The sequence below is a fragment of the Cucurbita pepo genome, chromosome LG01 (genome assembly GCF_002806865.2).
Source record: "Cucurbita pepo subsp. pepo cultivar mu-cu-16 chromosome LG01, ASM280686v2, whole genome shotgun sequence".
Taxonomy (NCBI): domain Eukaryota; kingdom Viridiplantae; phylum Streptophyta; class Magnoliopsida; order Cucurbitales; family Cucurbitaceae; genus Cucurbita; species Cucurbita pepo.
The window spans coordinates 20284440-20308242 of NC_036638.1; the positions used below are offsets into that span (position 1 = coordinate 20284440).

The 23803-nt window shown below is 37.8% G+C and overlaps 3 protein-coding genes across 4 annotated transcripts; all 3 read left to right on the forward strand.

Annotated features, from left to right (window-relative positions):
* Window positions 1-3328: 3328 nt before the first annotated feature.
* Window positions 3329-6565, forward strand: LOC111777517 (protein ABHD17C-like). Of its 2 annotated transcripts, XM_023657199.1 has the most exons (6): window positions 3329-3930; window positions 4022-4058; window positions 4279-4515; window positions 4611-4658; window positions 5613-6058; window positions 6158-6565. In XM_023657199.1, the coding sequence occupies exons 1-6, from the start codon at window positions 3626-3628 to the stop codon at window positions 6228-6230; spliced, it is 1146 nt and encodes a 381-aa protein (XP_023512967.1). In that variant the 5' UTR covers window positions 3329-3625; the 3' UTR covers window positions 6231-6565. The 2 variants fall into 2 exon arrangements, with proteins under 2 accessions (XP_023512967.1, XP_023513045.1); XM_023657277.1 differs by lacking the exon at window positions 6158-6565 and having other exon boundaries at window positions 5623-5697.
* A 677-nt stretch (window positions 6566-7242) lies between these two features.
* LOC111789223 (pentatricopeptide repeat-containing protein At3g29290) lies at window positions 7243-10051 on the forward strand. Its single transcript, XM_023669923.1, has 3 exons — window positions 7243-7329; window positions 7660-9295; window positions 9600-10051. The coding sequence occupies exons 2-3, from the start codon at window positions 7727-7729 to the stop codon at window positions 9828-9830; spliced, it is 1800 nt and encodes a 599-aa protein (XP_023525691.1). The 5' UTR covers window positions 7243-7329; window positions 7660-7726; the 3' UTR covers window positions 9831-10051.
* Window positions 10052-10680: 629 nt separating this feature from the next.
* Window positions 10681-23651, forward strand: LOC111797689 (cell morphogenesis protein PAG1-like). Its single transcript, XM_023684365.1, has 17 exons — window positions 10681-11090; window positions 11527-11645; window positions 12653-12698; window positions 13508-13580; window positions 13660-13717; window positions 14906-15001; window positions 15233-15350; window positions 15421-15687; window positions 16148-16249; window positions 16430-16787; window positions 16864-16977; window positions 17630-18264; window positions 18361-18557; window positions 18750-18972; window positions 19125-19244; window positions 19627-20394; window positions 20474-23651. Exons 1-17 carry the CDS (start codon window positions 10983-10985, stop codon window positions 23498-23500), a joined length of 6429 nt encoding a protein of 2142 aa, XP_023540133.1. The 5' UTR covers window positions 10681-10982; the 3' UTR covers window positions 23501-23651.
* The last annotated feature ends 152 nt before the right edge of the window (window positions 23652-23803 follow it).

Consider the following 23803-nt stretch of genomic DNA (forward strand, 5'->3'; position numbering starts at 1 on the left):
CGCGAATATTTCTGGCGAATGATTTAAAATAAATAAGAAATATAATATAAATTGGAGGTTCAAATCCCCTATTCAGGTACGGTAATGAGTTCGTGAGATTGGATCCCCGCCGAATCAAAATATGCCACGTGGTTTATATTTGATCGACTCGGTGTGTTTTTATCTGCCTTCGTGCTTATCCAATTAAAGAAAATGCCACAAGAGAAATTATATTATTAAAACATAGTTTAATTTAAATTTGGATTCTTCTTAATAATCATTAATATAACTTTTAAATATTTTTAAATTTCTATCTTAAAACTAATAATCACATTACAATATTCTGGAATAGTTTATCGTTAAATTAGTGTGATGTGGAATTTTTATTTTTATTTCTATTTCGATACTAAAATTCGAAATTTCTGTTTATATTAATCCTTAATATCAATATTGTGTTAAAAAAATTATATCAGTTTTGTTTTAAATGATGAAAAGTTTCAAATTTAATGAAAAATAAAAATTAACATAACAAATAATATATAAAAAATAGTAATGGTACGTGACATTATTTACAATTATATAGAAGAAATAAGATAGTTATCATACTTAAAAGATATTACTCTATTAACTGTCGCGTCAGTTAATGTGAATGATGTTTTAACAAATAAAGAAAAAAAGACTCGAACATTTTTAATAAATTTTAAAATTTAAAAAGTAGAAATTCAACTTTTTAAAATAAAAGCAAAAAAGTATATGATATTTATACATATTATAATAATTTTAAAAAAATTAATTATGGAGTAAAGTATTTTGATTGAAAACATAGGTCTAAATCGGTTTTATTACAACCAAGTAAAAGTCAATAATTTCGAATTAATGTTAATAAACTAGTATTTCAATAATTTTTCTTATTAGTATTTGTTACCAGACACAAATGGTGAGATTCCACATCTACCACTCCCTAACAAATATGACAATATCTGCTAGCGGTGGACTTTAACTATTACTAATGGTATCATAGTCAGACATCAAATGGTATGTCAGCGAGAACGTTGGATCCCAAGAGGTGGAGCGGTGTGCCAACAAAGACGTTGGGTCCCTAAGAGAGGGATTGCAAGATTCCACATCAGTTCAAGAGTAGAAGGAAACCTGTTCGTAACATACGTGTTTTAGAACTTTGAGGGGAAATCCCAAATAAAACAATATCAGCTAGTGGTAGGCTTGTGTTGTTACACAAATGCATTATATTCGTCAAAACGAACTTGATTTAACGATAATTAACATGGTGATAACATTAGCGGTGAAAATTGATTTGGTATAACCTATAAAATAGGAGGAAGATGGAGGGGTTTTGCAGCAAAGGACAATACAGAAAAATAATGTATATTCCAATGGAGATAGGGCAGAAGGAAATGAATTGAATGGCAGAGACATAGCAGTAAACCACGCTCAGGAACAGTATTATTGTCACAACCACACATTGGTAGCAACTATTATAAAGCATCTCCGCAGAGCTATGTTTTCTGCCCTTAGTACCATGTGTATTAAAACCGGTTTCCTTAGCGGGATACAACGATTAATATAACGATAGCTTTTTAATGCAAAATAATAAGTTCGAAAATGACAATTTTCAAATCGAGACAGTGACACCCGAGTAAAAAAAAATCGAGTTTCGACATTTATAGACAATTTAATTGTGTTTTTTTTAATAATTAATAAAAATGTTTAATTATGATTTTATTGTCTTTTCCATTATTTTAATAGAAAAAGAAAGTGATTGTACAAAAATTAACGACCAATTATTATGTGAATTGAGAGTATTTGGCCCACTTTTTCTTTATCCATTCCTTTGATCCCAATATATTTGGGAAATAATAGATGGGTTCATTTTCACTTTTTTTTTTTTCTAAACCTTTTTCGGATAGATGCATTTTAAGCTTCGTGAAGCTGACGATGATATGTTAGAGGCCAAAGTGAACAATATCTACTAGCAGTAGACTTATGCTGTTACACATGTTTGATGGGGTGCCAGCAACCCCATCAAGGATGCTGACCCGTAAAGGAGGTAGATTGTGAGATCCCACGTTGTTGGAGGGAGTAACGAACCATTCCTTAGGAGAGGGAAACAAATTCTCTCACTGACAAACACATTTTAAAATCATAAGTTTGACGACGATAAATAATTTACCGGTTTCTGAGTTCATATAAGACATAAAAAAATGGAAGGGGCGGGGGCATATCAATGAAACGACAGCCATTTGCCAGCCTTATCCCAGCATCCAAACACCACCAGTACGGCCGTTCCCCCACATAATCACACTACCAAACAAATGCCAATTCCAAACTAATCCCAAATTCAAAAAGATAAAAAAGTAAAAATAATAAATAACACTTTACTCCGCCATATAATTATTAAATTAACAATTTAATTCCTCCTTTTCTTTTTAACTTTTAAGTTAAATGTCACGTTTCCTTCTCTAATTAATATACGATATCATAATCTATCTACTTAAAAATTCAGCGTCTTCGTTGGCACATCGCCCGGTACCTAGCTTTAATATCATTTGTAACATTTCAAACTCATCATTAACAGATATTATTATATTTGCGTTTTTTCTCAAAATTTTAAAACACGTGTACTAGATAGAGGTTTCCACACCTTTATCAAGTTTTGTTTCTCTCACCAACTAACATGGGATATTTTTAGGCTATTACTCAAGGTATCTTTTGATAATCGCTTCCTTATAAAAGATACAAAACGTTCATTCCAAAAGGCACGTTGTCATACATTTTCTCGCATTGGTACGTTAGCTGATCGAAGCTTAACTCAAATGACCTCATTAGGACACCCCAGAATCACACATCAACAAGTCTAATATGTAACAATTTTAAGAATTTTCGTAAGGATTTAGTCGGTGCATTTTTAGATTCAGATATATATATATATAATTTTTTTTTTTTATAAATACTCGAACAAATTAGTTAAATTCAACAACCTTACAAAATTTTTTTTAGTTAAACATGGAAAAAACTATAATTGTAAATAAAAATAAATAATTAAATTACTAAGATGGAAAGAATTAACCGTACTTCAACGAGAGTGTACGAACCAAAGTATTTTTGAACTTTTTACCCAAAGAAAAAAGAAGGTATTTTTCAATTAAAAAAATTATAAAAAAATAAAAAAGGCTGTGACGCAGTAAAAACAACCATCCAATCCTTGTCTCCGGTTATTCATCCCTGTACCCTACAAGGACACGTGTCATTCAGTCAATGATACTGTACCTTTTCTTTTTCACACATCACTGTCACCAGTGCACTCCTCCTTCAGCTCATCTCCCAATAATGCCCACACGTGCTTCCCTTCCCCCTCCCCGCCGGAAAAGCCTCCATTTTCCCACCCCCCGATTCCACTCCCAACCCTAAAATCCAGAGCTTCATTTTCTCTTCCTCCTCACTTAAATTCCCATTCCCACCACTCGAACAAATTATAACCCTTCCTCCTCCGTACCTGGATTTGACGTTTTTGTTCTGACGGGAACTGAGATCGTTGTGGGGTTCTGGGTATGTTGTGTGTTTGTTTTGTTTCATGATCTGGGTTTTTTTTTTTTTGTTCTGTATTGGGTTCACTGGTATTTGAACGGAGATGGGGGCGGTGACTTCGTCCATGGCGGCGAAGTTTGCGTTCTTTCCGCCGAATCCGCCGTCGTATAAGGTGGAGGAAGTGGAGGAAGGCAGCGGGAAGCTGGCGATGACGGAGGTGGTGGCGAGGGGAAACGTCGACGTTTTGAAGCTTAGTACCAAGAGAGGGAACCAGGTTGTGGCCCTGTATGTAAAGAATTCATCGGCTACTTTAACATTGCTCTACTCTCATGGGAACGCTGCTGATTTGGGGCAGATGTACGATTTGTTTGTCGAGCTTAGTGTTCATCTTAGAGTCAACTTGATGGGGTTTGTGAACCTTTGGCTTTAAATGCTTTGTATGTAACTCATTTGAATCTGGGTTTTTGAAAGCTGCCTTTTGTCATTATGCCCTTTTTAGGTACGACTATTCGGGATATGGTCAATCTACTGGAAAGGTATGAACATTATTCTTTTTCATCTTGGTTAGATTAGAGTATGGAAATGTTTTGAATCTCAGGATCTATCCCCTTTGTTCTTAGCTTTGTCTGCTCTGTTTAAGGATGAAAAGTGGCTGGCAAATTATGTTAAGAGTATTATGATTTGAAGTCTCCACTTCGTTGTTTTATTGAGTCGAATTCAGCTGATCTTTCCCTTTTGGATCATCCCTTTCTGCAGCCAAGTGAGCAGAATACTTATGCAGACATTGAAGCTGTCTATAGATGCTTAGTGGAGAGATATGGTGCAAAGGAGGAAGATGTAATCTTATATGGGCAATCAGTTGGCAGCGGACCGACTTTAGATTTGGCTACTCGTTTACCGAACTTGAGGGCTATTGTTCTTCACAGCCCGATCTTGTCAGGTGTTCGAGTCATGTATCCGGTGAAGCGAACATTCTGGTTCGACATTTATAAGGTTTACATTCGTTAATTCCTAATGTTACTTTTAACTATTTATTGCTCGTTAGTTATGTGTTATTGATGCTCGTTCTTTCATTTTCTGTATTGCAGAATATTGACAAAATACCATTGGTCAATTGTCCAGTTCTTGTAATTCATGTGAGTTTCCTTTCGAACATTTGTTGTTTACTAAGATCTTGAATGCTTGAACATGTGGACAGTTGGTGTACCATAGAGTAGTAGCGAAGTAAGCTAGCCTTCAAACATTGATTGATTCATCAATGCATTACCATAAAATTATGTCTTTAAATGCAATGGGAAAGACATTGTGAGATCCCACATCAGTTGGAGAGGAGAACGAAGCATTCCTTATACGGGTGTGGAAATCTCTCCCTAATAGACGCGTTTTAAAACTGTGAGACTGACGGCGATACGTAATGGGCCAAAGCAGACAACATCTGCTAACGGTGAGCTTGAGTTGTTACAGATGGTATTAGAGCCAGATACCGGGCGGTGTGCTAGCAAGGACGCTGGGCCTTGAAGGAGGAGTGGATTGTGGATCCCAAATTAGTTGGAGAGGGGAACAAAACATTTCTTATAAGGGTGTGGAAACCTCTCCCTAACAAACACGTTTTAAAACCGTAAGGTAACGGACCAAAGCGGACAACAGCTAGGAGTGGCTTGAGCTATTACATTAGAAGTCTTGACATTTAGCATAAAATTTTGAAGACTCTGAACAGTTTGACACCTTCCATTTCTTTATGTAAGTTCATAGGCATTTAAACCTCTTTAGATATCGCTTGAAGGAGGATATAAAACACTTAATTTTCACGTTTGAAGCATGTCATGCTGCAGTACAGAATGAAAAGAAACATGAAGTGGATCAAGGCTGTTGCTGTAGTTCATATTTACACGAGTGTCTACCGACGCTATCCCTTGACGTGTATGAATGTCTGATCCATGAAAAGAAACATGAGCCTTGATTGAACTTGTTGGATATGTCTAGCATGCTAACTATCACCTGCCTATCAAATGATGCCATCTGACATATGATTGGTTTCTGGTTGCTACTCACTCACAAATTGTGTAATATATGTTCTTGTATCTTGATAGGGAACTGCTGATGACGTTGTTGATTGGTCCCATGGAAAGCAACTTTGGGATCTTTGTAAAGAGAAGTACGAGCCGTTATGGATAAAGGGAGGAAACCATTGTGACTTGGAACTTTTCCCACAATACATAAGACATCTCAAGAAGTTCATTTCTGCCATTGAGAAATCACATCTGAGGAGCGGAGTTCTTGGGCAAGTCACGAATCAGCTCGACATTCCGAGAAACAGCACGGATTTCAGAGAAAAATCTAGACCCAGCTCAGATCAAAGAGAAAAAACCAGAATGAGTGTTGATCAGAGAGATAAGCCAAGGATTAGCACAGACTGTAGGGAAAAGGTTAAAGTTGCAAATGATAACGGAGACCGGTCGAGGAAGATGTTAGATCGACCAGAGAAAGTGGCAACTGGTGTCGACCAGCCTGAGAAAGCGAGAAACAGCATCGACCGGTCAGCCTGCTGACTTCTCATTTCATAGCTCATAGCGCACACAATATCATGTCTACAACTTTCTTCTGATAGTCTTGATTGCATTGCGTTCTCTTGCAGGTTTGGGGACATGGTGAGATCGGTTGGACTATGCAACATCGACTGTTTCAAACCCACGGCAACACATGTATAGCGGAGCGGTCACTTGTATCGACGCGTGAGTGTTAATGATTTGTTGGTTGGTTTGGTTTGGTTTGATCAAAGGGTCTAAAAATGGTTGGTTTAGCATTGAAAGTAAAGGTAGGAAATTGATTTAACCAGGAAGTTTGATTGTGCATCTTGTTTATGCTCACAACTAATAAATCTAACCCCTCTTCCCTCTTCTTCCAAAGCTTGATTGTGTATGGTTTGTGTTAACTTTGTAATATCTCCACTTACAGAAATGGAGTTTCTTCCTTCAGAAGCTTTGTCGTGAACAAGTTTGGAATGTTCTTACTTTTTGTTTGTTGTGTAAGATCTAATTTTAACTTGTGTTGGAAAGGGCCATCGCTTACTCCATATTGTCACAGTAATTTATAATCTCTTTCTATTTTACCATTACTGTTAGATTCTTTTTACTCTCTCTATTTGAGTAAAAGGCTATTTATTTCGATCTTCATCCAAAATTTAATGTTTGGGGTACACCCCAAATCCACCGACGTCGATACGTAGCGGATAATATTTATTAGTGGTGAGCTTGGATTGTTACAAATGGTATCAGAACCAGACATCGGACGGTGTGCTAGTGAAAACGTTAGGCCCTCGAGGGGTTAGATTGTGAGATCCCACGTAAGTTGGATTTGTATTTCTTATTAGGGTGTGGAAACCTCTCTCGAGATGCGTTTTAAAAACTTTGAGGAGAAACTCGAAAGAAAAAACTCAAAGAGGATAATATTTGCCGTCGGTCTTCTAATTATAATTTAATTATTTTTTAGTTTGACAATTTAGGAGGATAATAAGATTTAGACCTCTAATCAAGGATGATACTATTTTTTTAATATTATTTTTATTTTTTGAATTAATAAAGAGAAATAGATCCTTTTGAAAGACAAATTAAAAAATTTTACTTTTTAAATGGAACAAATTTTTTTCTCTCTCTTTATTTTGTATAACTGGTTAAGCAACGACGTCGTTTCAAGCAAAATTGATATTTGGAGGGAGAGCTACTTGCCAGAGAGCTTTCTTCTCCTTGCTTGCTCGAGCTGCCATTGTAATCTTGTTGCTTCGCAAGGAGGCGGAAGAGGAACATCTCGGTAACTCTCTCTCTATCACTCGAATTGAATGAATGTTAGAAACTTGAGCGGTTCTTTCTGGTGTTCATTTCATTAGCTTATTTGATTTGGGATAGACGGATAGTTATCGTGGAATTTAATGTGCGTAGAAGAAAATATCTGCGCATCCTCAACTTTTCTTCTTTCAAGTTCATGGGTATTGAATATACGAACATGTTCTTTCATCTCACAAGTAAAATCGAGAATGGAATCGTGGGGAAACCCATCTTCCAGAGTAGCTTACGAAATTGTTTGTGAATTTAAGGTAGTTTAATATTCGTGTTCTTAGAGGCTGTTTTCTTTTCTCTGCAGGTTCACTGGTTTGGAATGATTCCTCCTGGATTGTAAACTTTCTTGTTCTTTTCATGTTTAGTAAATTATGAGAGGATTGCTTATAAATCCCACTCTGATTTTATCAAATGAGTTGAATTACCAACTTCACTCGTGTTACCCGGTTAGTTGTGCACACAAGCATTTCCATGTTATTCCAGAATTGAAATCATGTATAAGGCGTAGGATAACTCATGGGGGTAATGTAGCTTCAATGTCGTCGATGAGTATTCCACGATTGAATTTCGTGGTTCGGTCCACAAAAGCCTTGGAGTTTAGGACATGTGAAGAGGATGACGCTATTAGATTGGTCGTTGATGATGGAGTTGAAGAATCGTCTCGGGAGTGGAAATCGCCTCCCTGGGGAGAAGTGAAAAATCAGGATGAGCCAATCTTTCAATCTGAAGATGTAAACCAGTCCGAAGTGTTAGAAGGGGAGGGTTTGGGAAGTGACAGAAAGGTGTATTTTCTTGAGGAAACTGATGAAGTTATGCTATCAAAGCGTATTTTAATTCTCAGTAGAAAAAATAAGGTCAGAAGTGCAATGGAATTATTCAGGTCCATGCATTTAGCAGGTCTTCTGCCAAGTTTTCATGCTTCAAATTCACTTTTAGCTTGTCTTTTGAGGAATGGGCCGTTTGATGATGGTTTACGGATCTTCGAGTTTATGAAGTCAAACAAGCTATCAACAGGGCACACTTATAGCCTTATACTCAAAGCAGTTGCTGATACTCATGGATTTCTTTCTGCTCTTGAGATGTTTAGGACATGGGAGCACGAATATGACTTAAAACAGTTCGATGCAATTGTTTATAACACGATGATATCGGTCTGTGGAAAAGAGAATAACTGGGTTGAAGCTGAGAGAATATGGAGACTGATGGAGGCAAATGGCTGTAGTGCAACACATCTAACTTATTCTCTATTGGTGAGCATGTACGTCCGCTGCAACCAGAACGAACTTGCGATCGACATTTATGTAAAGATGGTTCAAAATGATTTAAAACCAGCTAATGATACAATGCAAGCTATTATTGGCGCATCTTCAAGGGAAGGGAGGTGGGATTTTGCTTTAAGAGTCTTTCAAGATATGTTGAAATGTGGACTCGAACCTAATTCCGTTGCATTCAACACCTTGATCAATGCTCTAGGAAAAGCTAATGAGGTCACTTTAGCATTCAGCATATACAATAGGATGAAACCTATGGGTCATTCACCTGATGTTTATACATGGAAGGCTCTACTCGGTGCTCTTTACAAGGCAAATCGCTACAACGATGCTATTCGTCTCTTTGAGTTTGTGAAAAGAGAGGAGAAGGCTCAATTGAATATACATATTTACAATACCATTCTATTGTCTTGTTCAAAGCTTGGGTTATGGGATAGGGCTCTCCAAATTTTATGGGAAATGGAGGCCGCCTCTGGTCGCTTAGTTTCGGCATCATCATATAACATTGTTATTAGTGCATGTGAGATGGCTAGGAAGCCAGAAATTGCGTTGCGAGTTTACGAACGCATGATTCATCAGAAGCTCACTCCTGATACCTTCACTCTTTTGTCGCTTATCCGAAGCTGCATTTGGGGATCTTTATGGGATGAAGTGGAACTACTTCTATCTGTAAGTGTTCACCTCTATGACTCGTCCCGTGCCTCGACGACACTCTTATACTATTTTGAATAGGGACAGATCTTCCCTGTAGAAATTTAGTTCAAAATTTTCATCGCATTAGCATCATTGAAATCCATATGGTTGAACTGGAAAATGAGGCTTTCTATTAGACCATTATGTTTTTTGTTGTGGTTTTTTCTCTCTGATGATCTTACTAATCTACAATTCCTTGTCCTGATGTTCTTTCGAACGTTTTTCGACATTTTGCATTGAGAATTATTTGGACGTATACCTGATAGTTGTTGTTCTTCAGAAGTCTGCACACGACGCATCTGTATACAATGCTGCCATCCAAGGAATGTGCTTAAGAGGCAAGACTGATTTAGCAAAAAAGCTTTACACGAAGATGCGCGAAATCGGTATCCAACCAGATGGAAAAACACGAGCTTTGATGCTTCAGACGTTGCCGAAGGATCGTGCTGGACTGAGGAACAGGTTGGCTTCTCGTTTCAAGAAAAGGCACAGACATTATCACCACAGGTAACATGAATGAATGTAAAAGAAGGTGTGAAAAGATTAGACTACTGTAAATGAAGTATATATTGTAGATGCATAATGCTAGCTCAAACTCATTGTTGTATAGCTTAGCAGAATCGCTGGTTGATTGCATCAGTTGGCTTATATTCCATAAAAAAGCTCAGATATCTGATGAATCGTATCCAAATTCTACGAACGATAATCATTTGATTTATGATTTTTCAAATTTATGCTTGTTTCCTACTTTGTTGAGTATAGTTTTGTGGATAAAATACTAATTATTATTCAATAATTCATCGTTTAAAAAAAAATGTATTTGATGCTTTTTATTTAAAGTTTTTTTTCTTTTTCTAAAATAATAATTTTATTGAGAAGAAAAAATAGAAATGACATTTTCTACATAAAAAAAACATTTATTAAGTGAAATTTAATGTAATTATATAAGCAATTTTTACCTTTTAACTTGTATTACATTAATCTAATGGTTTTAAAAATTTATCAAATTTGGAAAGTTTATATCAAATAATTAAAATATTTAATTTTTTATGTGAAAAATAAAGGAAATGGTTCAAAACTTTCCATAAAAAAAACCGAACCCGGTTCAAAATTTGTTAGCGTTCGGAAAAGCGTGATCCGCGACTTTTGTTGTCCGGACGAACAGAAGTACTTTCTTTATTTCTTGTTGTTCTTTTTTAGAAAGAAGAAATAGCCACAAATCCATCGTGTTATTCCAACATTCCTGATTCGGCCATGCATCAATTTCAATTCCCAATAAAAAAGATGAAAATATGTTAATAATGAAGCAGCTTCGTCTCGATTTCATGCACGGTTTCAGCCTGATCCTATACACCCTCGATATCAAAGCTTCATTGCTTCTTCTTCTTCCTCCAGTTCTCCTTCCTCTGCATTTCCATGTGCATTGTGGTGATTTCTAGGATTCGTACTCTGATCTTTGTTCTTTAGCTGGTTTGCTTTCTGGGTTCTTTTCTCATGAACCGACCGTGTCAATGTAGCGATCTTCTTTATGTTAGACTCGGACGAAGATCAGACTCCGCGAACGGAACGAAATCACGGGGAGACTGGGAAACGAATCACTGCGATTGGAGATTCATTGAAAGTTCTCTAATGGGGCTGTGAAGTTGATGCAAGCTAAGCGAGTATGGTCAAAGAAGGGAAGGCAGGCACTCCTGCCAAGCTAATAGTTGATGCTCTGCTTCAGCGGTTCCTCCCTCTCGCTCGACGTCGAATCGAAACCACTCAAGCTCAGGTTCATTTTCTATTTTGTTTCCTCTTCTCTGGCCCCATGTTTCCCATCTAGAAAATGTCATGTGCAGTTCTGCTAGTCCGATGAAAATGTTATAATAGTCACTTTGTTGGAAATGTGAAGAAAAATGGATGTGCTTACTTTTTCCATTAGTATCATCACGAATTATTGTTACAATTCGAGGATTTTTTTGATGTTGGGTGTATACCGTGTATTATCTGGTACTCTGATAGATTCTTTTCAGTTTTTCTGGATGCCAGTTGCCCAGTGCTTAATGATTTCATGTGATTTCTTGATCTGGCGGGCACGTTTTGTCGTTGTTCTATGCACTCTGACGAGCATGTCACGAAATCAATTTTCATTCATGTCCATTTATGTTGTGTAGTACTATTTTGTAAAGAATCCACCACTTTCGTTACTTGATTGCCTCAATTTGCAGGATGGACAATATCTTCGACCATCAGACCCTGCCTATGAGCAAGTACTGGATTCCTTGGCAATGGTTGCCACACACACGCCTGTACCACTTTTAGAGGCACTTCTTCGATGGAGAGAAAGGTGCCTCAACTTACCTAGTCTCCTCTATTTTCAGTTATCGTTCTCTTAAGGACAATGTCCTGATACTGACCTGTTTCTCACTGCCAATTGGAATTAGTTTGAGAGAGAATCAATAACTTTTATGTAACATTTCTTAGTTTCAACGTCCTATTTTTGAACATTTCTTTTAATGAATACAAGTATCTTGGCGTAATTGTGTTGCATGTACGGGTGTGTTTATCGTAATTTTTAAAACAATTTGGAAATAAAATCTTACCAATTAAGAGAAAGTACAACTAAAATAAGAGGATAACATCCTCTGACCTCTGTGTAAAGTAAACTGGGATTGGGATTTGGGAATAAGTGTTCAATAGGGGTATGGTTAAACAAATGTTGTCAAGTGTGTGGTGAAAGGTGGAGAAATTGTGATTGTTTTGAAGGGTATATTGGTAAAGAAGTGTGGTGGCGACGAGAGTGTGCGTCGACCTGTGTTTTATAGTGATTAGCTTGTTACTGTGTGGGGCTTTACAGTTTTGAAGTAGAGATGCGTTGAGGAGAAACTTATTTTAAGAAACGTGTAAAAAGTGGTTTTGAAGAAAATTGGATAATTGATAAGTGAAGGGAAAATATCCTTCAAGGGTTTTAGTTTTAGATAGGGCGACTTACTCTTTATGTTTTTCTTTGTGCTTGCGGCTGAGTTCCTAAGTAGGTGATAGAACATCAGACTCACATGACTTTAGAAGGAAGAAGAATTTCGTGGGCCTATCCTAGGCAGTGATCTTGATGTTATGAAGTGGAAAGGAGAGTTTGAGAAACATGTTTGTTAGAGGTGGCCATGTTAAGATGAGGGTGTAAAAAGAGGGGAGTGTGCATATTCAAATGGAGCTAATGTGTTTAGTTTTTGTTCTTTGCAATTCTCCTTTGTTTTGAAATGCTGCTTACTCTTAATAAGATATTGTTAGGACACTGCCGCCAGATAATCTTTTCTTATAGTTCTTTTACAATTTCTCTTTTTCTCCTCATCGCAGCGAATCTCCCAAGGGTGCAAATAACACATCTACTTTCCAAAGAAAGGTTTGCTTATTTTGTGAAAACTATTTAAAATGAATGTTGCTGTTTGAAAGCTTTATGGTTGCCATGTCATTGGAAAGTTTCCAATCGTCTCAGTTGTTGTGGATTGGCATTAGTCTTAGTTGTTGAGGGTCGTCATTAATTCTTGATGATTCTTACCAATTGGTATCTTCATCAGGTTAAATAGTTCAAAATGTTAATGAACTTATGTCATATGGAGCTATCAAAGCCAAATAACTGTTGTTATCTGGTTAAATTTCATTAATTAACGGTATGTTTTACTTTTTCAGTGGGACTGTTTTCTTCCCTACCTATTTTCCTTGGCTATCAAAACTAACTATCCACACATTTTCCCTTGTGGCTTATTTTCTTGTAACTTTTGGATCCTTTACAACTATAGGAATAATCTCTTTTAGTTTCTTATTTTCTTGGCTTGAGGATCTACCATCTAATCATCCCTTCTCATCTTTTTGTACCTTTTTGCACTTCGCCAGGCGTGGGCTCGTAGGGAAATTTTGTATTTCTGTGTTTGTTAACAATGAAAGAAACATTCACCTGTTCAAATTTTCCTCTTGAGTGTGCTTTTAAATTCAAGTACTATTCATTTTGCTCAGTAGGTAAAGTTTCCAAAAAGGTTTTCAACGGTACTTTATTCTAGAAAAGTTTTCATCATTTGTTTTTTTGTTTCCAAAATAATTCGTTCTAACAGAGATGGGATAGTGTCCTTGATATCATTGCTTCAAAATCCCTTGTTCGGAGAAGTTTGCTTTATTAACTTGGAAGTTATTATGATATACTTTCTCGGGGCATAGCTTGCAGTTGAGTGCATATTTTGCTCTGCGTGTATTCGCTTTGTGGAGTGCTGCCCTCAGGAAGAACTCACTGGTTTGCACAGTGTTCTATTGAACTAGTTTAAGTTATTTTTCTTCTTTTGTAGCTAATTGGCAGCGGTTTATCATTGTAGAGAAGCTTTGGTCTGGGCTTGAAAACTTCGTTTTTGATTGGCTAATTAATGCGGACAGGTAAGGTTGCTTTGGCTTTGATAATGAACTATCCAGTTTATTCTATTTTCCTGGCGCAGATATAATCTTTCATTAAAATAAATAGATCAGTATGGAAATTCCGTAATCGTTTGACTGACTTTGAAATTTCCCTTTCTTTGTTCTTGAAATTTAATATTTAGAATGGTAAGCTTTATTTTTATTTTTAGAAATTGTTGTATCCTTTTGTTTGAGCCGTGGAAGCTTCATTTCAAGCATTTCTTGCGCTATGCTCTGTATGGATAGAAACTTTGTCGTTTGTACCATAATTGCTTGCCAATGCTTTGGTACTGAATATAGAAGTTTGGTGACTTTTAACTTCTCAGGAATCAACGAAAAGTTTGCGTTTCTCGTCAAATAAAAAATAAAAAATACTGAATGTAGCATTGAAATTCTGTCTGCATCTTGTAGACCAAAGTTTACTATCTTTTGCAGCTTTATCTTTATGTGATATTTACTTACATTGAGGCGTTTTTGTTCCGCTTTAGTTTTGTCATCTTGTTATGTTTTTTCACTCCCTCGTGGAGTTTGTATTTTCTGAGTTTGAGTGTCCTTTCAATTTCTTAATGAAAAATTTGTTTTTTAGTTAAAAAAAAAAAATTGTTATTAGATTTATTCCCTTTGTTAATATCAAGGGCGGATCTACGTAGGGGCCACAGAGTGTCCCCACATTTAATGATTTTATATATTGTTGCAAGTCTCATGTTGCAAGTTTTTCTTATTTATGAACTTTCTTATTTGTCTTTCTTATTTAATTGTATATCTGATCGATACATGAATTCAAAAATGTCAAATAGGTTGAGACCTTATGAGTCATAATTTTTAAATTTTTTTTTGAATATACTGAAGACTTGTTGAATATAATATTGAAGTTCAATAATTTATTTGACACAAAATTGAAACTTCAGGGCTACTAAATATTTTTTCTAAAGTTTATAGACCTTATAGACACAAATTTAATAACCTTATATGAAATTTCCCCCCTTTAACATTAATTCTTGGATCTGGCACTGGTTTATATCGGCGGGATTATAATCATTTATCAGACAATACGACTTTGATGTCCAGATATTGGCAAATTGTTTAGAGAGATGTGCTTGTGCATATATACCTGTTGTTTTTCTTATTGACAAGGAAATTCTTTTTAGTTCTGAGTAAATGTCATTGCAGGGTCGTTAGCCAGGTTGAATATCCCTCATTAGTCGATTTGCGAGGGCTTCTTTTGGATCTTGTTGCACAGCTGTTAGGTGCTTTGTCTCGCATCAGGTGAACAATTTCGTCCTAACATTTGAAACTTATTTGAATTGGACTTCTCGCATGTAATATTTTCAATATAATTTTCAGGTTTACATAAGCTTTTGTTTATCATGCATGCATGTCAATTGATGCTTGCTTTATTTTTATACCATAGCATTGGAATTCTACTTGTTTATAGTCATGTTACTTGAATTAAAAAGGGGTTAAAACATTTATACTCTGTTGGGTTATTATTTGCAGGTTTAATTCTGTGACTGAACGCTTCTTCATGGAACTCAATACTCGTCGGATAGACACTAGTGTTTTACGAAGTGAAACTCTTAGTATAATCAACGGGATGCGCTACCTTAAGCTTGGGGTATGTATATAGTTTATTTTTATGAAAATTCGTATGAAGATAACAGCATTGCATGAACTTCACTTCTCAGGTTAAGACCGAGGGTGGATTGAATGCATCTGCATCTTTTTTGGCTAAAGCCAACCCTCTTAATCGTGCTCCACATAAGCGCAAAAGTGAGCTTCACCATGCCCTCTGCAATATGCTTTCAAACATCCTTGCACCTCTGGCAGATGGAGGGAAGGGCCAATGGTCGCCTTCTGGTGTTGAACGTTCACTAAATTTATGGTATGAAGCTGTTGGACGAATTCGAGCACAACTGATGCATTGGATGGATAAACAGAGCAAACACATTAATGTAAGTGGGCTCCATTCTGTCTCCTCCCTCCTGTAAAGAGGTCAATATTTTATTTACTATATTATATTTATAAATTTGGGTTGGAGTTTTTTTTTTCTGTTTTGGCTTTTTGACATGCATGGCGTGGTCTGTTAGCTTTTTTTTGTATCTCACACCGTTCTTGATGAAAAAATTGTATCTTCTGAAGAACATAGAGGATATATCGTTTGGAGATAAATATATGCTAAGGTAATTATATTTCTAACAGTTATCAGATACAGTAAAATAAAAAATTGCTGATAAAAGTATATTTTCCAAAATTGATGAGATTGTTGTCTCTGGTAGTAGCCGAACAAATTTGGTTAGCTAGATATCTTTGAGGTCATAATACTTTTGGATTTCATAGTAACATTCTTCTTCATATCCAACATCATGTCTGTTTTTCCTGTTGTGCTTTACATCAGTAGTCTTTGTGTTCTAGGTTGGTTATCCGTTGGTCACTCTTCTTCTCTGTCTTGGTGATCCTCAAATATTTCACAACAACCTAAGCCCCCATATGGAGTATCTCTACAAGCTCCTTAGAGTAAGTACAATTTACTTTTGAATTAAGGAAGTTAATGATGACTATAGCTAACTCTAAAAGATCCTCGACTCTTCTTCAATGTTCAATTTAGGAAGTTTCTAAAGTATATTTGAATGGAAAATGAAAGTGGCATCCCGTTTCCATCACTCATATTTATGAAATGTTGGTTTGATTGTGCAGGACAAGAATCATCGATTTATGGCCTTGGACTGTCTTCATCGGGTTTTAAGGTTTTACTTGAGTGTTCATGCAGCTAATCAGGCCCCAAATCGCATATGGGACTACTTAGACAGTGTGACTTCGCAAATTCTTACAGTTATAAAGAAAGGATTGCTTACTCAAGATGTTCAACATGATAAACTAGTTGAGTTTTGTGTGACTATTTCGGAACATAGTATTGATTTTGCAATGAACCACTTGTTATTGGAATTATTAAAACAAGAGAGTTCTGGTGAGGGAAAAGTTATTGGTCTTCGTGTTCTCCTTGCCATTGTTACATCTCCTTCAGGCCAGCAAATTGACTCGGATATATTTAAAGGTAACCAACTAGTTAAGAGCCTCCGAACTTGCTAAAGGTACATTGTTTAATCTAATCAACTTTGTTGCATCGGCAGGTCATGATATTAGCCACTATGTTCCAAAGGTGAGGGCAGCAATTGAATTAATTTTAAGGTCGTGTCATAGAACCTACCGTCGGGCTCTTCTAACTTCTTCAAGGAACAACATTGGTAATTTGTTTTCTAATTTTTTACAGTGCCTATTTGTAAGAAGATAGTTTGGGCGTCAAAAGAATTGAAGATTGAGGACCTCACTGAGGTGCATACCTAGGAGAGCCTGCTTTACTTGATAATAGATAAGGTGTCAAGGGTGTACATGGTGCCTACATGTATTGCATAATGAACACCTTAATGCTACAGTATGTTGCGCGAACTGCCATATTAGAGTGAAAAATAAAATATTCATCATTAAATAGCTTTGAATCAACAGCCCAGAAACTAGTCATATTTTTAATAAATCTATAAGCACGAACTTCTTAAAAATCAACAAAGCTTTTCTCCTTTGGGATGCAGACAATCTCCAATTAATTATGAGATCTTGTGCATTTGTATCTGTTTTAGTTGTTGCCCGCTTCTTACAAGAATGGTTTGAGTCTCTTTAGTTAGTGTTGTTTTTGCCTGTTTTAGGACATGCTAATTTAAACTTTAGGTCATTTTAGCTTCTGACATCTCCTTTCTTGCTATAGTTGAATACTTCGTACTCAAGTTTTATTATTATACTTGTGAAAGCTGTATACTTCTCGTTTGATCTTCTTTTTCTTAAACTTAAGTATCTAGCTTTTATTTTTATGGGAAAATTGAAAGCGAATTGTTCTCTTCTTAGATTCTGTGACAAAGGAGAAGTCCCAAGGATATCTTTTCCAGTCAGTCCTGAAGTGTATACCATATTTGATCGAAGAAGTTGGAAGGAGTGATAAAATAACTGATATAATACCTCAGCATGGAATTAGTATTGATCCTGGTGTTCGAGAAGAAGCAGTCCAGGTACTGAACAGGATAGTAAGATATCTTCCTCATCGTCGCTTTGCTGTAATGCGAGGGATGGCTAACTTCATCCTACGGCTTCCTGATGAATGTTCACTTCTTATACAAACATCATTGGGGCGCTTGCTGGAACTTATGCGATTTTGGAGAGCTTGTTTGATTGAGGACTTTCTGGAAAATGAGGCCAATGATGAGAAGCGTACAGTTCAAAGAACTGAAGGGTTCAAGAAGCCATCATTTCTTCATCAGTCAGGAGAATCAATTGAATTTCGTGCTTCAGAGATGGATGCAGTTGGTTTGATCTTCCTTAGTTCTGTGGATGGTCAAGTTAGGCATACAGCATTGGAGTTATTGCGCTGTGTGCGTGCCTTGCGGAATGACATTCGAGACCTTGCAATACTTGACCAACCAGATTATACTTTTAAATATGATGCTGAGCCAATATTTATTATAGATGTAGTAGAGGAGCATGGGGTATTTTTCTTATAATGCCTTTTGCACTTCTCAGCAGTTCCTCTTCACTTGACTCATTGAACTGCAATGATCTCAAACTGGATTATTCAACTACAGGATGACATTGTTCAAAGCTGTTACTGGGATTCAGGGCATCCGTTTGATTTGAAGCGAGAATGTGATGCAATCCCTCCAGATGTTACTCTTCAGTCCATAGTATTTGAAAGCCTTGACAAGAACAGATGGGCACGTTGTCTCAGTGAGTTGGTTAAGTTTGCTTCTGAGGTATGCCCAACTTCTGTTCAGGAAGCAAGGTAAATTATGCTTTTCCCAAAAACTGTGCTTTCTTGAAAATTATATCTTTAAGGATTTGCTGGGTTGCTTTTTGGCGGCTCTTTTATGAGCTACTGTCCAATATTGGGCCTTCTTTGTCTCTCTGTGATTTAATGGTCAACATTTGAAGTTTCTGCTCTAGTATGTATTTTATACATAATTTTGGCTGGCAGGGTTGAGGTTTTGCAACGTCTTGCTCATGTCACACCAGTTGATTTAGGTGGAAAGGCCCATCAATCCCAAGATTCAGACAACAAATTGGATCAGTGGCTAATGTATGCTATGTTCTTATGTTCATGCCCCCCAAATCCCAAAGAAAGTCCTGCCTCAGGAAAGGCCAAAGAACTTTATCACTTTATTTTCCCTTCAATAAAGTCTGGATCAGAACCGCGCGTGGTCAGTACATTTTCTAGACAAGTTTTCTGCCTCAACTTTATTCTTTTCCTTTTTATGTCTCACCTGTGGTTTGTAAATTGTTTGGTTTTAAATAAACTAACTAAATTAAGTTTGTTTACCAGTACTAAAGTTTGTCAGTTCTCCTAATTCAGAATGCAGCCACCATGGCTCTTGGACACTCGCATTTGGAAGCTTGTGAATTAATGTTCAGTGAGCTCGCATCTTTTACCAACGAAGTTTCCCAGGAGACTGAGGGAAAGCCAAAATGGAAGGTATTATTCAAAGTGCATTGTCTTTTATCAAATGATGTATGTGAAGTAGTTTTGTTTTGTATTTTGAGATTCGATATGCATTTGTAGAGTTTCTTAACTGGAATACATAATACTTTCTGGGCCAAAACTTTATACTCGCAAGTATAACCACCAATTGCTTGCATTCTAAAGCAATCAAGAACTGGAGTTGGAGCATACTCTGGAAAAGAGTGGTTATAAAGATGAATGATTAGTTGAATGTCAACGTGAAAGAGCCTTTTGTAACCCCATGGATTCTATCTCTTTTGTAAATTTCATACGTTAGTGCAAGTGTTTCTTGTATTCAGGTGCTTTCATATCAAAATTTCTTCTTGTGATGACTAACTGACTTCCATACTTTCAGAGCCAAAAACCACGACGTGAGGAGCTTCGTATTCATATTGCAAATATTTACCGTACTGTTGCAGATAAAATTTGGCCTGGCATGCTGGCGCGTAAATCAGTTTTTCGTCGCCATTATCTCAAGTTCATCGATGAGACAACCAAACAAATTTTAACAGCACCTACGGACAGCTTTCAGGAAATGCAACCTCTTAGATATTCACTTGCTTCTGTTCTGAGATCTCTAGCCCCAGAATTTGTTGAGACAAAGTCAGAGAAATTTGACCTTAGAACTAGAAAGCGGCTATTTGACCTTCTACTCTCTTGGTCTGATGATACAGGTGGTTCATGGGGCCAGGATGGTCTAAGCGATTATAGACGAGAGGTAGAACATTACAAATCTTCTCAGCATGCTCGGTCGAAAGAATCTGTCGATAAGAATCCATTGGATAAAGATCTTAGTGAACAAATTGAAGGAATCTGGGCTTCCATGACTGCTATGGCTTCACTCTTGTATGGGCCCTGCTTCGATGATAATGCTAGGAAAATGAGTGGCAGGGTCATTTCTTGGATAAATAGTCTGTTTATTGAACCTGCACTCAGGGCTCCTTTTGGTTATTCACCGGCTGATCCTAGAACTCCATCTTACCCTAAGTCCGTAGAAGGCGGCCGTGGCACTGCTGGTCGTGATAGGCAAAAGGGGGTTAACAATCGTGTTTCGTTAGCAAAATTGGCTTTGAAGAATCTCCTCATTACAAATTTGGACCTGTTTCCTGCTTGCATTGATCAGGTAAGATAATTCTTTTATATCTTCTGCGACGGATTTTGTCTGGTTAAAATTTACAACAGAGTTCTCTTTTTATCTTCAGTGCTACTACTCCGATGCTGGCATAGCTGATGGTTACTTCAGCGTGCTGGCAGAGGTTTATATGCGTCAAGAGATACCAGAATGTGAAATCCAAAGGCTTTTGAGCTTAATTCTATACAAGGTGGTGGACCCTAGTAGACAAATTCGTGATGATGCTCTTCAGATGCTTGAGACTCTTTCTGTTCGTACGTGGGCTGTAAATGGCATGGAGGGACCAGGGAGCTATCGAGCAGCCGTTGTTGGTAACCTTCCTGATTCATACCAACAGTTTCAGTATAAGCTCTCTTGTAAACTCGCTAAAGATCACCCTGGATTGAGTCAACTGCTTTGTGAGGAGATAATGCAAAGGCAACTTGATGCAGTTGATGTCATAGCTCAACATCAGGTTCTTACGTGCATGGCTCCATGGATTGAGAACCTTAATTTCTGGAAACTAAAGGACTCAGGTTGGAGTGATAGACTTCTTAAAAGCCTTTATTATGTCACATGGCGACACGGGGATCAGTTTCCTGATGAAATCGAAAAGCTCTGGAGCACGATTGCTAGCAAACCGAGGAACGTAAGTCCAGTTCTGGATTTCTTAATCACGAAAGGAATTGAAGATTGTGATTCCAATGCATCTGCAGAAATAAGTGGTGCTTTTGCCACATATTTCTCAGTTGCAAAGCGGGTGAGTTTGTACTTAGCACGGATTTGTCCTCAGCGTACTATTGATCACCTGGTCTACCAATTGGCGCAGCGCATGCTGGAAGACAGCATCGAGCCAGTTGGTGTCGGTTTCAAGGGGGATTTAAGTGGGAACTTTGTATTGGAATTCTCTCAGGGGCCTCTAGTTGCCCAAGTTACTTCTGTTGTGGACAGCCAACCACACATGTCACCACTACTTGTACGTGGATCCCTTGATGGTCCGAGAAATACTAGTGGGAACTTAAACTGGAAAACAGCTGGTGTAACAGGCCGAAGTGGATCTGGCCCTCTAAGTTCAATGTCTCCTGAGTTGAACATTCCTCCAGTAAATATAGCGCGTTCAGGCCAACTAATTCCAGGTTTAGTAAACATGTCCGGTCCTTTGAAGGGTGTTAGAAGTTCTACTGGAAGTATACGAAGTCGGCATGTTTCCAGGGACAATGTTGACTATCTCCTTGACATGCCAAGCTCTGGTGAAGATGGGCTTCATTCTGGGGTTGCTGTCCATGGGGTGAATGCTAAAGAACTACGTTCTGCGCTACAGTGTCATCAACAACATTCTCTGACACATGCAGACATCGCATTGATCCTCCTCGCTGAAATTGCGTATGAGAACGATGAAGATTTCCGCGAGCACTTGCCGTTGCTTTTCCATGTCACCTTTGTTTCTCTGGATAGTTCGGAAGACATTGTGTTAGAACATTGCCAGCAATTGCTTGTTAATTTACTATATTCACTTGCAGGTCGTCACTTGGAACTTTATGAAGTTGAAAACATTGATGGAGAGAATAGGCAACAGGTTGTCAGCCTGATCAAGTATGTTCAGTCAAAGCGTGGAAGCATGATGTGGGAGAACGAAGACCCGTCGGTTGTGAGAGCCGAGCTTCCTAGTGCAGTACTTCTCTCTGCTCTGGTTCTGAGCATGGTGGATGCCATCTTCTTCCAAAGTGATTTACGAGAGACGTGGGGATTGGAGGCACTGAAATGGGCCATGGAATGTACATCACGACACCTTGCTTGTCGCTCACACCAGATATACCGTGCATTACGACCGAGTGTTACAAGTGATACTTGTGTGTCTCTCCTTCGTTGCCTACATAGATGTCTGGGAAATCCGGTACCCCCGGTATTGGGGTTCATTATGGAAATCCTGTTAACCTTGCAGGTAATGGTAGAGAACATGGAGCCTGAAAAGATGATACTCTATCCTCAACTCTTCTGGGGGTGCGTGGCTATGATGCACACAGATTTTGTCCATGTATACTGCCAGGTTCTCGAGCTCTTCTCTCGAGTGATGGATCGTTTATCATTCTGGGACAAAACAACTGAAAACGTACTCCTTTCAAGCATGCCTCGAGATGGATTTGATACTAATAACGTCATTGGAGACTTCCAACGGATCGATACTAGAATGGGCTATGAGAAGCCTCCATCCACTGGGAATCTTCCAACGTTTGAAGGTGTTCAGCCTCTTGTACTTAAAGGGCTAATGTCAACTGTTAGTCATGGTGTCTCAATAGAGGTTCTTTTACGGATTACAGTGCACTCATGTGATTCCATATTCGGCGATGCAGAAACGAGACTTCTGATGCACATCACAGGCTTACTTCCATGGCTCTGCTTGCAGCTCAGTAAGGATCCACTGAAAGGACCAACTTCACCACTCCAGCAACAACATAAAAAAGCATGCTCAGTTGCATCCAATATTTCTATCTGGTGTCGAGCCAAATCACTCGACGAATTAGCCAATGTTTTCATGGCGTACTCTCGAGGCGAGATCAAGAGTATTGAAACCCTTCTTGCTTGTGTCTCCCCTTTACTCTGCAACGAGTGGTTTCCACAGTACTCGGCGCTGGCTTTCGGGCACTTGCTACGCTTACTGGAGAAAGGGCCAGTCGAATACCAGCGTGTAATACTGCTCATGCTCAGAGCATTACTCCGGCATACTCCTGTGGATGCTTCCCAAAGTCCACATATGTATGCAATCGTCTCACAGTTGGTGGAGAGCACATTGTGCTGGGAGGCATTGAGCGTGTTAGAAGCTCTTCTACGGAGTTGTAGTTCAATGACAAATCCACACCCATATGAACCAGAGTCCTTTGAAAATGGACTGGGTGGAGTGATGGACAAGATTTTGGCTCCTCAGACATCGTTCAAGGCTCCCTTACAACATGGTTTTTTATCAACGTCTGGATCAAATGAATCAGGAGCCTCAGCAAGAGAGGTGGCTCTGCAGAATACACGGCTTATTCTTGGGCGGGTTCTTGATACCTGCGTACTGGGAAAGCGGAGAGACTACAGAAGGCTGGTTCCTTTCGTTACCAGTATTGGGAATTCTTAACTTGAATCTCTCTCTCAGTAATTTCTTGTTGTGTAAATGCAATGTATATACACATCAAGAGCAGTTTTGTAGGTAGTCTTCATTCATATTCTTAGTACTGGTAACCATTCATATTCAAGCTTCGTAACCGTAAATATATTTTCTTACTGAATCATTGAGATCCTACAATGGTTAGAGAAAGAACGTAACATTCCTTAAAATGGTGTAGAAATCTCTCTTTAGTAGATACGTTTTAAAACCATGAGATTGACGGCAATAGGTAGTGAGCCAAAATAGACAATATTTAATAACGGTGGGTTTGAG

Excerpts from the sequence above, each read along its gene's own strand:
- LOC111777517 (XM_023657199.1), top strand. The coding sequence starts at position 3,626 with ATGGGGGCGGTGACTTCGTCCATGGCGGCGAAGTTTGCGTTCTTTCCG. Across the intron at positions 4,059-4,278 it reads ATGGTCAATCTACTGGAAAG|CCAAGTGAGCAGAATACTTA; the intron begins GTATGAACATTA and ends CCCTTTCTGCAG. Across the intron at positions 4,516-4,610 it reads TCTGGTTCGACATTTATAAG|AATATTGACAAAATACCATT; the intron begins GTTTACATTCGT and ends TCTGTATTGCAG.
- LOC111789223 (XM_023669923.1), top strand. The coding sequence starts at position 7,727 with ATGAGAGGATTGCTTATAAATCCCACTCTGATTTTATCAAATGAGTTG. Across the intron at positions 9,296-9,599 it reads AAGTGGAACTACTTCTATCT|AAGTCTGCACACGACGCATC; the intron begins GTAAGTGTTCAC and ends GTTGTTCTTCAG.
- LOC111797689 (XM_023684365.1), top strand. The coding sequence starts at position 10,983 with ATGGTCAAAGAAGGGAAGGCAGGCACTCCTGCCAAGCTAATAGTTGAT. Across the intron at positions 12,699-13,507 it reads CATCTACTTTCCAAAGAAAG|CTTGCAGTTGAGTGCATATT; the intron begins GTTTGCTTATTT and ends CTCGGGGCATAG. Across the intron at positions 13,581-13,659 it reads CCCTCAGGAAGAACTCACTG|AGAAGCTTTGGTCTGGGCTT; the intron begins GTTTGCACAGTG and ends TTATCATTGTAG.